The sequence below is a fragment of the Heterocephalus glaber genome, unplaced genomic scaffold (assembly GCF_053883595.1).
Source record: "Heterocephalus glaber isolate CG9 unplaced genomic scaffold, H.glaber_assembly_v1.0 deba00001072, whole genome shotgun sequence".
Classification (NCBI taxonomy): domain Eukaryota; kingdom Metazoa; phylum Chordata; class Mammalia; order Rodentia; family Bathyergidae; genus Heterocephalus; species Heterocephalus glaber.
The window spans coordinates 3,747,779-3,764,688 of NW_028258189.1; the positions used below are offsets into that span (position 1 = coordinate 3,747,779).

A 16,910-nucleotide genomic window follows, 5' to 3' on the forward strand; every position below is an offset into this window, starting at 1 on the left:
AGAATGTAATTCCTTGTCTTTGCTCACAGGTGCCCAGCCAGGCTTATGCAGCTATCTTCTGTAGTCGATGGAAATAGAGTCCATTGAATGATTTGAGAAATATCTTCTAAAGGGATTCATGAATATGGATCTTTTGTTTTGTTTTTGAGATGGGCTCTCAGGACATAGCTCAGGATTGCCTTGAACCTGCAGCGATCTTCCTGCTTGAGCCTCCCGAGTACTCGGATTACAGGCGTGTGCCACCACACCTGGCTCTGGAATGAATCATTTTGTGTAATTCTTGTTGCTGTGGAAAGTTTATAACCAGGCAGCAAGGTTTTAAAAGCACAGAAAGCTCTTTGCTCCTGAGGTGAAGGTGTTCACACACAATGGAATATTAGTCTGCCAAAAAAAGGATGAACTGGAGTCATCTGTAGGAAAAGGATGCACATGGAGATCCTAATGCCAAATGAAGTAAAACAGGTACAAAAGCTTAAATATCATGGTTGTATGAGAAACTCAAAATATAACTAAGAGCAAAATGAAAGAGAGATAATAGGAAGTAGGGAGACAGATCTTTCTCAAGTGGCAAGGGGACCAAGAGGGGAAGGGAAGGAGATGATAAAGGAATAAAGATGTGTCACGCACGTGGACCAACTCCACACTATGAATGTGAACGTCATATACTGCATATGTGTGCTACTCATAATAAATAAGTAAAAGATTTTTTAAGACTGAGTAGATCTGATAACCCACTCAGAAGGTAAAATTCAGGGCTGGGAATGTAGCTCAGTGGTGCCACGCCTGGCTTGCAAGTGCAAGGTCCTGAGTTTGATCCTTGGCACCAAAAATAAACAAATACATCATAAAAAATAAAAAAGGTCAAATTTACTGGGCACCATGATACATACTGCTGCTAGGGAGGCTGAAGCAGGAAGATCATAAGTTCAAGGCAGCCCGGGCTACTTAGGGAGACTCTATTTTAAGAAAATTAAAAGCACATCTGACTTTCATCCCCAGAACTGCAAAAATAAAAATTTAAAAGTAATAGTAATAATAAAAGAATAAAAATAAAAGAAATAAAGAGGAAAAGTCACTGTACCCAAAATGCTAACTGAACACTGGTTTCCCCCCATTCAGGTAGGTAGATGTCAGGTATGCTGAGCTGGCGCTGTCCAAAATCAAAGAGTGAATTCCAAGGAACAACAGAGGTTAAGAGTAGAAACAATTGAGAGAGAGAGAGAGAGAGAGAGAGAGAGACAGAGAGACAGAGAGACAGAGAGACAGAGAGACAGAGAGAAGACCTGAAAGTGGGTTGTGAAACAGCCCACTTTTTAATGGAAGATTTATAGAGCAAAATCACAAGGTAGATGCAAAATGAATGATCAACCAAAAAGATTCCAAGTATAGCCACTTAGGTAATATTGATCCAATGAGGAAGCAGGTCACATAGCAAGGGTACATGGAAAGAACAAGGGCCTTTAGGGGAAGCAATGGATCAGGAGGTCTTGGTCACCCACTGGGGTGACTGATGTCTATCTAGACTTTATTAAACCATGTAATACCAATTATAATCTTTCATTTATGGCTTATCCTTGGGGAGGCATGTAGGCCTGGTCATTCCACTTTATCTTGAGGCTGGCTTCCATAGATGCACCTTCAGCCACACTGGTAATGTGTTCTCATCTTTTGTACTAACTTCTTTGAGGCCCTAGCCCTGTCTGACTGCCCATAATATTTCTACCTGACTTAGCTGCCTATAATAATTATGTCAAAATGAACAGATGTGAGAGACATTTATGATATTCCAGGAGACAGGGCAAGTCTAATATTTGACTGTTTCACTCAGCAACCTCTAAAGATCAGGGATGAAAGCCAAGTAAGTAAAAGCACATGAAGGCTTTATGCATGTTTGCCTTACATTTCTCTGGGACTCTCAAAAGAGAGGCCAGGCTTCAAGTATGAATCTCATAGTTTCAACCTGCATAGCTGAATTTGTGTGTCTGATACAGGTAATGAGAAAGGAAGAGCAGTTGGAAGGGGATAAAGATGTTGAGCTTCATGTTGGATCCACCAAGTGTTAGGTGAGAATAAGACATCTAAATTGGGCAAAAAATAGTAACCAAGCATGAAGGGAGTTAGAAGTAGGATCCACATCAAAACCCTAAAGACAGGAGGTGGAATTTTTTCTGAGTTGATGGTGGAGAAATTAGGAGGTGTGTGTCATAATGAATATGCAGAATCCTGCTGAATGCAATACCATATTGAAGCCTTCCTTTTAATGCTGCAAGAATTAATGTCCATTTGCTTTTACCTCCTTTTCCATTCCCCTGGTACTTTTATGAGGAGGTAGACAAGCAGAATATTGATTCTTTTATGCCTTCCATCTGCTAGGAATACATACAAGGTACAGACATTTGCATTCAGTGAAGCACCAAACTTATGTCTTAATGATTTTTACTTCAAATCTCTGCACATGGTGTATATTGATACCTACGGTTTTCTGCCAGTACTTTCTTGTATTTGCTACCAAAAAGATAATGAATCAAAAGTTGGCTGTACAGATGCCAGAATTAACCTGTTACTGTGCTTTTGTTTCTTCCTGAAGCTATATCAATATCATAAAACACTTTGGCATGAGCTTCATGTCTGTATTCTATTACAGATGACATCTTTGTTCCTTTCCATACTGAATCATTTTAGCTTCTCTAGGTGTCTGGTGGCTGAAATTGGAATGTTCATCACTTTGAATTTAAAATGTCAAAAATCATGAAGAAGAAAGTTCTAACAAAAGGAGATACTGGTAATAGTTTGTTGACTCATCACACATTTATGTGTATCTATAGGTATAAAAGAAGGAAAGTAGGAGAACACAGAGCAAAACTCCCCTTGGAAGAAATTTTGAGTTATTACAATGGTACAGTTTGAACATCTGGAAGAATGGGATGCATAAATAACAGAAAATGATAAATACATAAAGTGCATGTATTGATCAGGACACTCAAAAAAATGTAAATATTCATCCTATGATGAGGACTGTCTTAGCCCCATTGCCTTCACTGGAACAAAATCTGCAACACCACCAACTTAAAGGAGGAGAGGAGTGGGTTCAGTCCATGGTCGGCTGCCCCAGTGGTCTCAGAGGGTTCAGTCCATGGTTGGCTGCTCCAAGGCAGGAACGTCATGGTGGATGGGCATGGGGGAGAAAAATTGCTTACATCATGGTGTCCAGGAAACAGAGAGAAGAGAGGAGCTGGAGACAAGAACTCACCCTTCCAGTTTACACCCCAGTGACCTCCTCCACCCAGGCCCCACCTCCTACGGTATATTCGGCTCTTAACTCATCAGTGGATGAGTCCATGGATCAGTACAAAGCCCGCAAGATCCCATAACTCCCACGATCCTATCACCATGAGACTTTTGAAAGACATTGGAGATCTAAACTACGGCCAGGATATGCCCTCATTCTTCTAAATATTGTTAAATGAAGCAATCACACTTTTCCCCACACTTTCCCTGCACACACTAAATTTCAGAGTAACTAAGAATTTGCTGATGGAGAGTAGACTTTGAGTTAATACATACAGAAGGAACAAAGATATCAAGAAATGATGAACTTAGGCATACAAATGAAGTAACATCCTTGAGACATCATCACCAACGATTCGTAAAACATCAGTTGGAATAATATAAGGTGATTTTTTTAAAAGTGGGATTATGGTGCATCTGAGTTCAATAATCAATCATTTAGAAGAATTAGCAATAAAATCACTGGTTACCATGTGGCTCTGAGTGAGCTTCAATGTGAAATATAAAATACTTCTTAGTTGCAAATTCTTGCCCCAGTGAGAAAAATGAATCTCTTCAACTCTCGGAACAAAATACTAGTTGACAGGAAACAAACAGAAGAAAGAGAAAAATAGGTCATGATTCAGAAGTCTTAACTGTGGAATTTCAGGTCTTTTTTTTTTCACTCACCAACAGCTTATTAGAGATGCAGATTTGTAGATCCTAAGTCCAGGAGAGAGAGAGAGAGAGAGAGAGAGAGAGAGAGAGAGACCTTCCTGATTCTGAAATCTGAGGTAGGAGATGCAAAGAATTCTGTTTTCCAAGCCCTCCTGGTGAGGCTTGTACCTGAGAAAAAATTTGAGAAGCAGTGCCCAGAAAGACAATTTACTTGATCTTTTTTCAGAAGAAATCAAAGATCTCGTTAATAAGAAAATTTTACTATAGAAAAGATGTAGCCGTTGTTTATATTTGCCTTCTCTTTTCAAGAGTAAGTCTCAAAGTTTGCCTTTTATTTGTAATTACCAGACATATCTGTGCCCCTATATGTATATTCTTGCTTATGTTTAATCCATGTGCCTGTATCCTTCCTCCCAAATACCTAATTATGAGATGCAATAGTATTTCTTAAAAGATTCCCAGGTATTTAGGATGGACACAGAGAGTAGAAAACAACTACTTACCTATCTGGCAGGTAGTTTGGGAACAAAAAGGTCAGCAATAAAATGACTTGTATGGCTATTAGCTGTTTGCAAATTAATTGGTTAATAATTAACTGTATGCAGTGATCCAATGTTTTGAAATCATAAGTCGTCCACGGATTTAAGCCAGGATGCACAAAAGATCAATAACAGACAGGCAGCTCTCATTGAGCTGCACCGAGGAAAAATAAGGTAAAATTTGAAAAGAAATTTACCAGTGATACTTTGAATTACATACAGAGGCTGAGTGTTAGGCAAAGGCTCCGTTTAAATATGGTGCAAATTAGAGATATGTTTCATGTGATGATGTGCCCTGAAACGTGTAGAAGTGTGGGAATATAGAATTTCACAGTACAAAGAAGATAGGGTCTTTCTTGGAAACTGAACATTAGGCTGGTTTTCAGAAGCAGTATCTGTTGAAAATGAGCTGCGATTTCATGTTTGGCAAATTGGTGCAGTCAGAGAGGCCTCCTGGCTGAAGGGCCTCATGAGAGTGGGAGATTTTCCATCCTTTGGGATCAACCTCAGATAATTACAATGCTATTCTCCTCTCCCTCGCTTGCGTCTGTCTCTAGCTTCTCCTTAATTAAACATGACTCACAGTTGATTTGCTTGTGTTGATGCAGAATGCAAATCTACAAAAGCAATAACAGAAAATGATAATGATTAAAACCTTAAGAAGCTGGCTGCTAGCCAGACATGGTGGTACAATCTTGTAATCCCAGCTTTCCAGTAGGCTGAGGCAGGAGGATTATAAATTCGAGCCCAGCCTGCTCAATTTAGCAAGATCCTGTCTCAGAATGAATGAAAATAAATTCCTCTCTCTCTTTCCCATTCTCTGTTTTTCTCCTTTTGGACTCTCTCTCTCTGTCTATCAATCTCTCTGTCTGTCTGTCTGTCTGTCTGTCTCTCTCTCTCTTTCCATCAGTTATCAGTGCTAGTAAGGAGACTGTGAGAAGCAGCTTTTTGTCCCAAGACTGGATTTCTGCAAATGACAGTGAACATGCCTTCTTCGGAGTCTCTATTTTTAGCTCTTTCTAACTTTGTATGTCAGGTCAGGAGACCTTGAGATTTGTCACGGTTATGAAATGAGTCTATGCTCTGTGTGCTACTGTGAGCTGAAATCAAATAAATGATGACGCATTTATAAATATGTAAATATATTTATGTGTATTTAACTAGAAGATCTTGTAAACCGACATAATGATTTTAATACATAACAGTTAATGATACATATTTAATGTATACATACAAACACATACACACACACTTAGCTGGTTTGACATGCATCTCTTCTACAAAAAAGCAGTTGATCAAATTAACCTATTCTCTCTCCTTTAATTGTGGTCATACGTTGGGCTGAAGATACACAGATAGCTGATAATCCGAGAATGAAGTTGAGACGGAGAAAGAGACAGAGAGCATATATCATTAGTAATTTATTTACTATCTAATTATTTGTTTGTTTGTTTGTTTATTAGTCCTGTGGATTGGACCAAGGACCTATGCACATGCTGGGAAAATGCTCTTCCCCCAAGCTTCCCTCTCAGCCCCTGATGGCAACTTAAACTCCACCTTGCAAGGCTTTCTTTTTTCCCCTTATTTTATTTTAAATTGACACCTAATGATTGTACATATGTATGGGGTGGAACATGATGTTCCACTTCCTGTACACAATGTGTATTGGTGCAGTCATAGCCAAACCTTTGAGTAAGCCAATTCCTGCAGCAGTTAATTGCAAGTCCAATTTCCATGGGGCACTGCAGTGCATGAAGTACTTCCATGCCCACAAGTGTCGCAGACAAAGTAGAGTGAGCAAAGAACTTGTATCCAGAATATATAAAAATCTTTCCCAACTCACTGGTAAGGGCATCAACCTATCAGCAGAATAGCACACCTTTCAGTATGTCTACACCCTACCATGTACAGTGGGGCGGATCATCTTGATGGTCATTTTGAAGACTTTAGAAATACCTAGACCACCAGGAAAGAACACTTCCAGTGTGTCTGCATGGGCCATGGGGGTGTAACCTTGGGGAATATATCTGGTCCCCGGCCCTTCCCTCTTGCCCTCTTCCCCTGTTCTCTGCTTCCTGTCTGCCATGAATTGAGCATCTTTGCTCCAGCACTCCCTTCCACCTTGATGTTCCTTCCTTGGGACCAGCCAACCATGGACTGAGTCACTGAAACCATGAGCCAACCATGGACTGAACCCTCTGAAACCATAAGCCAACCATGGACTGAGTCACTGAAACCATGAGCAAACCATGGACTGAACCCTCTGAAACCATAAGCCAACCATGGACTGAGTCACTGAAACCATGAGCCAACCATGGACTGAGTTACTGAAAATATGAGCCCACCATGGACTGACTCCTCTGAAACTACAAGCCAAAATAAACCTTGCTCCTTTAAGTTGTATATGTAAATTTTTTTCCATCAACAGAAACCTGACTAAGGCTTGAGGTGAGAGAAATCATTGCCAGTGTGACTAACGTGAGGAGATGAGGACAGTGTTTTCACATATTGGTTGGCCTCCAGGTAATAGACCATGGCCTTATAAAGTGGGTACAGACACGAGCTCAGGCTTAAAACAGAGGTCAGAGAGAGAAGGGCGCTATGCCGCTGGCTGCGACAATAGCAAAGATGGCCTTGAGTCAAGGAAACTGGGCAGCCTTTGAAATCTGGAAAAGAGGTCACATGTCCTCTCTTATACTCTTCTAGGAGGTAACCTCCTTGTCTGACTTCATTCACTTTGCAGGTGAGCCCAGAACAGGATATGCAATCAAAACAGTGCACTGTGAAGGAATGCACTTCAAAAGGAGCTATTAAAAGTGTTCAATATTCATTACATATTCTTGTGTAAGTCATATTTTTCTGTATGTGTTTTACAGAATCCCAAATGAGATGCTGATGTGCAAGATACATCTTAGGCTTTATATATGTGTCTATGTGTATATATATATGTTTACTCTGATAGCAAAAATATGAATTCTATTATCTCACTTTAGAAAGATTCTTATTAGAAGAAAATTTAAACTTGCTCATACAAAAATTTTTTTCTGTAAGTTTTCAAAATGCCAATGAGTTGTGTTTGGAGACACACATTTGCAATACCAGCACTCTGAGAGGCTAAGGAAGGAGGATCTCAACTTGGAGAGCAAATTGGGCAAATTAGTTAAACTCTGTCCTGAAGAATAAAAAGGAAAAGGTCTAAAGATGTAGTTTAGAGTGAAAGTCCTGGGGTTAATCCCCCATAAATAAATGAACATGAAATGAAAGAAAGAAAGAAAGGAAGGAAGGAAGAAAGGAAGAAAGAAGAAAGAAAAGAAAGAGAAAGAAAGCTAATTTTAACAAATTAAAAAATAAAACTTTAAAAAGGACTGGGGATGTAGCTCAGTATGAATGTTTATGATTCAAATTGTAGTATCTATATAAGTAAATTATAACTAATTAATAAATTAATTGATCTGTACAATTAAAAACCATGGAAATCCACTCAGTTGTTATAATTTTCCCTCCATGTTTACCCCGTGAACAATGCCTCCTAAAACTGGTTGGATAAACGCTAATGTAAATTTCACACTATGGATAAAAATGATGACATGTTTTTGTTTTTGTTTTTGTTTTCCCTGTAGGCTTTAAACCCTTAAGTAAATTCACCAAATACCTATATATGCATTAATTTCATGCAACAATATTCACAAACACCATCAAATGCATTTTTCAAAAATCCAGTCAGAGACCCTACAATCTTTGAACATCACCTGTATAGTCACGAGGCTAGAACCTAACTAATGAGGCAGCAGTTTATCTCTTTGGAGTTATTTCAGGTATTTGAGGGATGTGTGCCAACACACAGCATTGCTGCTGATAGCAAGGACAGCAGTCCACTAGGCCACATGTGTAGCATATCCTACGGCAGGCAGCACACTGTTTATTCTAGTGTCACAGTACAATTTAGCCCACCAGTCTCCACCATCAGATTAGTATTTGTGTGCTCCCCATTTCACATGGGGGAAAAGGCATCAGTTGGAAATCTTCAATTCCATGACCAAGGCTTGGCAAAAGATTCAGAGGCAAAGGCATATACCTCGAGCCAAGCCAGTGCAGGTGAGCAGTCTGACACCGTGTACATACAATGGGCCTTAAGGTGAAGGCGTAAGTTGTGCAATACACTTTCAGGTACAGCATTAACTGTGTGGAGACAATGAGGATGAGCAGAGAGTTTTTGAGCAGGGTCTCCTGAGATACAGGACAGGAGAAGAGCGGCAGCATCCAGCTGTCCAGGGATTTCCACAGAGCAAACTTCAGGCGTCCACCTGCAGGGCCGCAGTGCAGCCTAGGGACAGGAGGGTCTCAAGACCGATTTGGAAATTTCAGGCAGCTCTGCAGAGAGGACCCTAGGTATAGCAGAATGCATATAAGGAAATGTGGACACATACATGCACGCCAAGTGTACTCTGGAAGGAGGTAACAAGTCATGTGAAAAGCTTGCAAGGTAAGGAACATAAAATGTGCATGCCCTAAGAGGCTGAGGTGGGGCCATGTGGAATGGCCCTTGAGGTCCCATGAATAAGTTTGTATTTACAGCATGAGAGAGAGAGAAAGAGAAAGAGAGACAGACAGACAGACACACACACACACACACACACACAGAGGGGAGAGAGAGAGAGAGAGAGAGAGAAACTGATTGCTGAAGAAGTTATAAGGCTGATGGTGTAGTTCAGTGGTATAGTGCCTGGATAGCACACATAAGGCCTTAGTTTTCACCCTCAGTGTGAAAAAAAACCCAAAGACAAAACAAAAAGTAAAACGGTCCAGAGAGAGAGAGAGAGACGTGGGGGGGGGGGGAGTAAGAAAGAAAGGGAGGGAGGGAGGAAAGAGAGACAACTAAGAAAAAAACACAAGAAGGAAGAAAGGAAATGAATAAGAAAGGAAGGGAGAGGAGAAAGAAAGGGAAGAGAGAGAAGGAAGAAAAAAGAAAGAATGGGAAGAAAGAAAAACACATTGTGAACAAAATGAAACAGAACAAAAGTGTAAAGTCTCTCTAGCCATACACCTAGGGGTAATCATAATTCCATATTGCATTTCTTTCCTTATTTTATATCTTACATATCTCTTTTATTACATTAAGAAAAAAGGATCATGTTATACATACTATTCACCAATGTGATCCCTTCTCTTGAGGCAAACAGATATTCCTTATGATCTTGTGCCCACAGAATTCATTCACCACCTCTGTTCATAGAGCATGAATTTGCTGAATTTGTTTTCTTTTCAGAACTACAATCCAGGTGAATTGCAGACCCACGGCCGGCTATTTTTGTATATTAGAACAACGATTTTTGTAGACGATATTTAGAGACATAAAGCTGCCTGGCCTAAGCATTCAGCGTTAATGTTCAGGACTTTTATCCATCCTTTCATAATTGGGCAACTCCCTGATTGTACAGGTGATATGATTGTGAGGAATCATATCAAAGGATGTGGCTCTGAAGTGGACAGGTCTCGGTCTTGGAGAACTACAGCTTCTAGCTCAGGTTCTGGGATTTATTTCCTTTCTTTACCAATATTCCGAAAAGAACCGTTGCTCTTATGGCAAAAAAAACACCAGGAGTGACAAGATTTAAACAAACGTGGACTGAAAGCATTAGGAGGAAGTGATGCAAAATATCATGGTGCATATCTGTCATCCCAGCTACTCCAGACACTGAGGCAGGAGGGTTAAAATCTCCAGCCCAGCCTGGGTAACTTAGTGAGATCTTTTTGCCAAATTATAATAGGGAAAAAAGGAAGGAAGGAAGGAGATATAGCTCCGTGTAAAGGTCCTGAGCTCAATCTCCAGTTAAACAGAAACAAAAAGAAAAGAAAAAGAATTTAAGTTGGCCAAAGAGATTTGTTACAAGGCTGGTTCCACATTTCCTCTCTCAGAAACTCTTGCGTTAATTCCCTTCCAATATTAACATGTATCTTACAATAAACAGAATTTTTTTTTATTATTCTTTATATTGTTTATATTGTTCTTTATATATTTTTTAGTATTTCCTCAGTGTCAGATTTGGAGCGAATACAATTTCAACTAAAACACCTTCAACACGTTTTTAGCCCCCCGAGAGAGGCGGGTGTGGGGATCTGATATAGTTTATGAAAATCACAGGTGATTTCTGAAGCGTAGTTTAAGTGGACTGACACTGGGAAACCTGTACCATGAAAGCCACGGGGCTGCACAGAGACACGCTAGACTCCAGCGACACGGAGAAAGGCAGCTGGGCTTTGTGCAACACCTCTGTGACACCTTGAGAAGATGGAAGATGGGAGAAGTATTACTCCTTTGGTTCTTAAGTGAAAATAATAATAAACCCATCAATAAAATCCTTAAAATGGAAACGATGATTTTCAATCATCCTTCGGTCACACCTTTCATCCCAGCACTGTGAGGCTGAGGCAGGAGGATCTTCATGAGTGTTCAAGGTCAGCCTGAACTTCACACTGAGTTTAAGACCAGCCTGAACTACATAGAGAGACCCTCTTTCAAACAAACATAAATAAATAAATGAACAAATAAATAAAAGCTTCTCTGTGGTTCCATCTTGGATGAATGATTTCATTAAAGCATAAATGGTGACAAAATGAGTTTCACCTTGCAATAAATGAGCTCATCATCGACTTCCAGGAATATTCCTGCCTTGGCTTCACACCATAAGTTGTTCATATTTGTGCATGTTTGTGTGAGTAAACTTTCACACACACACACATATGCACACACACGGTTATACATGGGTATCGTGGACATGCACCAGCTCTAGCTGAATGCACACAGCGATGGAAATCATGGTTCCCATGTTGAGGAATTCCTTCTACAATACACGTTAAGAAAATCTCAGGAATTCAACCCACTTCCCGCATGCATTTTTCTGGCCCTGTTTATCACCTCAGAGCTCCTGGTGTGAAGCTTAGCCTCAGTGTAGCTGTCCACCCGCCATTCTCCAACAGCCCATTTTTGTGACTTTTGCTGTCTAATTGGGGGGGGAGGGAGGGTAAAAATCTACAAGTTGCATTTCAGGGACAGTGAATCTCAAATGCCAAATATTTCATCAGCTGAAAGGCTTATCATGTTTGGAGCAGAAAATACACTTTCCTGTTTCAAATCTGTGTCTTCACACAATCATCTGGCTTCTTCTATTGGCTTATCCAGGATATGCATTTAAAGTTAAGTGTTTCTGATTTATGTCACTCAGACTCATGGTCTCAAGAGGCATTCATTTTCCTATGATTGACTCAAGTTTATCCTTCTTCGTGGCAGAGTAGTATTCCACTGTGCGTAAACACCACTTTTTCTTTATCCATTCATCTGTTGATGGGCATATAGGCTACTTCTAAAATTTAGCTATTATGACTTGTGCTGCTATAAACATGGGCATGTATGGATTGCAACAATATGATGTCTTTAACTCTGTTGGGAAGATACCTGGAAGGGGAGTGAGTATCTGGGGCAAGCAGAATTTCTATTTATATATATTTATATATTTATATATATTTCATTAAGTTTATTGATACATTTTTGGTATACAATATGATGACATTCATCATTGGGAATTTGTACCTTTACTTGATGTATCTTGCTTCTTATTTTTCTTCCCCATTCCCCTACCCTCCCTTCACCCCGTCCACCCTTCCCTATTTACAAAGACTTTGTTTCCGTTTTTTCTTTTTCTCTTATTTTTTCCTTTCCCTTCTTTCCTTTCCCCTACCCCCTACTTCCCGTTCCCCTTTGCCCCTTTTCTTCCTATTTCACATTATCTATTATACATTTTGATTCTTATTTACACTTTCAGTTTCTCACACCAGAGAAACTATTCAGTATTGACACGTGTGTCCTATTTATTTCACTTAAGACTATGGCCTCAATGTGCATCCACTTAGCTATAAATGTCTCTAGTTTCTCATTCTTTATGGCTGAGTAGTACTCCATTTTACTAAACACACACACACACACACACACACACACACACACACACACACCTTCTTTATCCAGTCTCCAGTTGATGGAAAATCGGGCTGGTTTTGCTTTCTTGATGCTGGCCATTCTTTCTGCTGTGAGTTGGAATACCCTTGATTTCACATGGATACATCCAGCTTCTGGGGGGTACAGAGTTGGCAACAGCTTAGCAGGCAAACCCATTTGTGACAATTATGTGTCTTCGGAAAATAAGTGATTCTTTCCTCTAACCCAAACTTCCCACCCTGTTAGTCAACCTCCCAGCATTTTAAGTCTGATTCACATCGAGCGCCGTGCTGTGTGGCTCAGAATCTGAGAGAAGCTAACAATTGCAAAGAAAATAAAATTGTTCTCTGTCCTCCAGTACCTGAGATGGGAGCTCTGCCTGGTAGATGGTTTAAATTTTTAAAAAGTGAAGAAAGAGAGAAAGCTGGAGTGAGGCTCAATGGAAGAAGAGCATTGGCCTTGCTCGCTTTCACACAGCCTTGAGTCTGAACCCCAGCGCTGCCAACGAAAGCAAAGGGGAAAAAAGAAAATCTTTGAATAGCTCAGTTCATGAAGATTCCACAGCAGAAACTATGGAGACATCATTGTCCCACAACATCACATTCACGGGTTTTTGTTGTGTTTTGTTTTCTTTTTGTTTTTTTTCCAAATTCAAAGACACAAGCCCTGGGTTCTACAGCCAACGTGTGAGATCTTTGGAAGGAATTCAACATCACGATTACCCATCCGACAGGCACCAGTGAGAACTCAGATTTCCCAAAGTAGGGATGCTCATTAACCTGCAGCTTAAAGGTTGGAGCCATTGCATATTACTAGGGGCTGGAGAGGACTCTGATATAATAGAGACTTGGATCACAGAGATCCCTCTATTTTGCAGAACCCCAATTAGCAACTAGATCTTTCATCCAAGAGCTCAGAGAAGGAAAGAGGAGAAAGAAGAAACAGTGTGTTCAACACAGATTCGTTTTGGCAGAAAGCTACAGGACCCTTTGGGATAAATCCCCTCTTTCTTCTATGGGCAGAGACAGCAGTGCCTTGGGGAAACTGCAGGGCACTGACACTGGGGTGCCCAACCACATTCATACTTAGCACAAAGCAGGTTCTTCCCCCCTCCAAATCAGGACTCATGTTCTGAGCACAGAAGCAGAAGGCAGAGTGATGAGTGCAGTTGTTGGTGCAGAATCTTTTTGGCATGAATCAGTAATTGGTGATTGCTAAGTGAATAAGCGCTCGTCAACAATGCAGCATTCTGCGGCTTCCCTATAGGAAGTGAGGGTGGACAGTCCAGCATCGACTGGAAATTTTATTGCATTTTTTCACACAAAAAGCCATCCTGGGGCTTTCTTCTGAGCCATCCCATTCATTTGTGGATGTCTTGGGTTGGTGGAGACCAAGAAATGCTTGCAAGGGAAACAGGTTGGCTTCCTCAGCCCTCAGGGCCATCCTTAACTGACTTGGTTTTAGATTTTGGAAGCCAGTGCCCTGTAGCTTCCCAAAATTCATCTGGTATGCGTGGCAATAGGGTTCCAAAGAGATCGTTTGGATTTATGCTACATAGGAGCCCAAAGTGGGTTTATCTTCAGATAAGTTTGCCTAGGAGTGGATCATGACTTAAACTATTCTTTTGTTGGGGTCCAAGGGATTGAATCCGGGGCCTTTACCCTAAACTCCATCCTAGCCCTTTTTCGATTTTTTATTTTGAGGCAGGGTCTTGCTTTGTTCCTGTTTCCCAGTTTGGGCAAGAACTTGCAATCCTCCTGGCTCAGCCTCCCAGAGTGCTGGGAGCACAGATGTGGCCACCCTGCTCAGCGACTGAGGAAATGTCTCTTTGGTGGAAAACAGGGGACTTGGGGGAAAATGTAATCATGCAGAAAGGAGAAAAAACATAGTTGTTTTGGAGACGCTCAAGTATGTGAAAATGTTAAAACATTTCAGGCTCTTTTATTTCCCTTCCTTAGTTTCTTTTTTATTTTCCTCAACCTCTCCCACTACCCTTCCCCCTCCCCTTTGCCCCTTTTCTTCCTATTTCACATTACCTATTATACATTTTGATCCTCATTTACACTTTCAGTGTCTCACCCCAGAGAAACTCTTCAGTATTGACACACGCGTGTCCTATTTATTTCCCTTAAGAGTATCGCCTCAATGTGCATCCACTTAGCTATAAATGTCTCTAATTTCTCATTGTTTATGGCTGTTATTTCTTCTCCCTCCCTCTCTTCTTCCTGTATTTCTTCCTCCATTCTTCTCTTCCTTCTGTTCCTTCTTTCCCTCCTCCTTCTCTTCCTTCCTTCTTGGCTTTTCCAGTACAGACTTTCACCTAATGTTGGATCCAGTTCATGCCAAGGACTGACCTTGCAGAATGCTTTGGAAACACATGTGCCATTTGGGGTCTGACTAGGAGACCCCCTTTCTTCCCGCAGAATGACTTCATGACATCACAGGGCCATTGCTTTTCCAGGTCCAAGTGTTTTCACAGTATGGAGGGAACTGGGAAGTGGAGAGAATGGCTCGATCCCTTTGCCCTGGTAAATGCCAACATGGGCTTGTTTGCAGTTTGTAAGGGAGAATTCACACCATAGGGAAACCAAGATACTCAGCTTAGAGAACACTCCTTGCTTGGCCAGCTCACAGTGTTCGACAGAAGATTAGGGTGTTGTGTTGGCTTCCGGGTGAGATTATAAAATTGGAACTTGGGTATGAAACTCTAATATTTTTCTCTATTGAAAACACAGAAGGCTGGAGCCCTTGCCTAGTATGTTCCAGGCCTTGGATTCCATTGCCTGCTCTAGAAAAAGGAGAAAGGGATTGGAGGGCGAGAGGTGTGGAAATTTAACTGAGGATGGGATTTCAAGATGCCTACAATTTGCTTTGAAACAAAAGCAATGAAAGGAGTTATTTTCAAATCTTAGCTATTCGATGGAAAAAATTTGGCCTACATATTTTCATATGCATCCACAAACTTTTCCAGAATTCCTCACCCACACACAAATACATTTTTTTCCTTGAATTTTTTTCCCCGTGGAAGACTGTTCCATTTTGCTTTTTTCCAAAGAAAATGAAACTGTGCACAAGAATGATAGCTTGGATCCTGTCTTTTTAATTTGAGGTCCTAGGGATGGAACCCACAGCTGTCATGCATGCTAGGCAATTTATAAAATATTTCTACTATTGTGCTATAAATATTTCAGACCACTTTTGTCCTCTGTGTTAGCCACATGCATAGCCACAGTGGAAACATTTTATTATAATTCCAGAAGAAATGATCACCAGCATCTATATATAACATAACTCCCTCTGCTCTGAAGAATTTATCTGCGGTGCTGTTTCTATTTATGGGGTGGGAGGACAGAGAGGGAATGAACAGGTAAGAAAGACTTAAGATGTCTTTACAAAAAGCAGAGATGGTCAACTAGCTCATCCCAGGTTTTGATTTTGCTTGTTTTCGTCTGCAGTGCTGGGCTGGAGCCAAGTCCTCATGCATGATAGGCCAGTGCTCTATCACTGAGCTACACCTTCAACCCCGTGTCCTTTTCATGTATTTATTGTTTTGCAGGGTTTTTGAGCACCGGGGACCAGGCAGCGAAAGGTAACTATGGACTCTTGGACCAGATCCAAGCCTTGCGGTGGATCGAGGAGAATGTGGGAGCCTTTGGTGGTGACCCCAAAAGAGTGACCATCTTCGGGTCAGGGGCCGGAGCCTCCTGCGTCAGCCTGCTGACGTTATCGCACTATTCGGAAGGTAACCAAGCTACCCCGGGGTGGGCAGCAGCTGGGGCTGAGACTCAGAAAGAATCCTGCACTGAGCTCCTACTACCTTCGCCCCGGGGTGCAGGGCGGGGTTGGGAGCCCTCTCCCCGGAAAGCTCAACAGAAAGTCTTGTCCACTGCACTCCTTCCACTGTGTCTGCTTCTCCTACCTCACTTTTCCTGGCTGTTTTACTGGGGATGGAACCCAGGGCCTCTGGCTGGGTAGCCAAACACTCAACCACCAAACTGCATCCCAGGTCTTCAACTCGCCGTTTTTATTTCTTTGAGGTATTGAGAATATTGCACCCAGAGCCTTCACACTGAGCCCTTTCTTTAAATTTTTGGGCAGGGTCTCTCTAAGTTGCCCGGGCTGCGCTGGAACTTGAGATCCTCCTGCCTCAGCCTCCCAGAGAGCTGGGACTGCAGGCGTGCGCCAACACCCCAGGCTGTAACTCCATTTTAACAAATTAGTTTTTTCCCCTAATTTGAATTTAGGACAATAAGGTGTTGGGTATAATGACAGAAACAGAGAGACTTCTTTAGAAATCCATATATGAAAGTTTCTTTTTGCCATTCAGACGTCATCTGGTGCACCTTAAACTTTGTTAGCTTTTAGGATAAATGTGAAGGAAATGCAGTTCTCTCTTGGAATCCACTGGAAAGCGATTCCAAAGCATCCTACGATAC

The 16,910-nt window shown here is 41.2% G+C and overlaps 1 protein-coding gene across 10 annotated transcripts in view; it reads left to right on the forward strand.

Moving 5' to 3' along the window:
* Positions 1-16,910, forward strand: part of Nlgn4x (neuroligin 4 X-linked) — a 353,927-nt gene that overhangs the window by 318,088 nt on the left and 18,929 nt on the right. For all 10 annotated transcript variants that reach the window (XM_004867340.4, XM_087209942.1, XM_004867341.4 and 7 more), the window contains one exon: positions 16,031-16,216. In XM_004867340.4, coding sequence (XP_004867397.1) covers positions 16,031-16,216 — 186 coding nt within the window. The remainder of the gene's footprint in view (positions 1-16,030; positions 16,217-16,910) is intronic.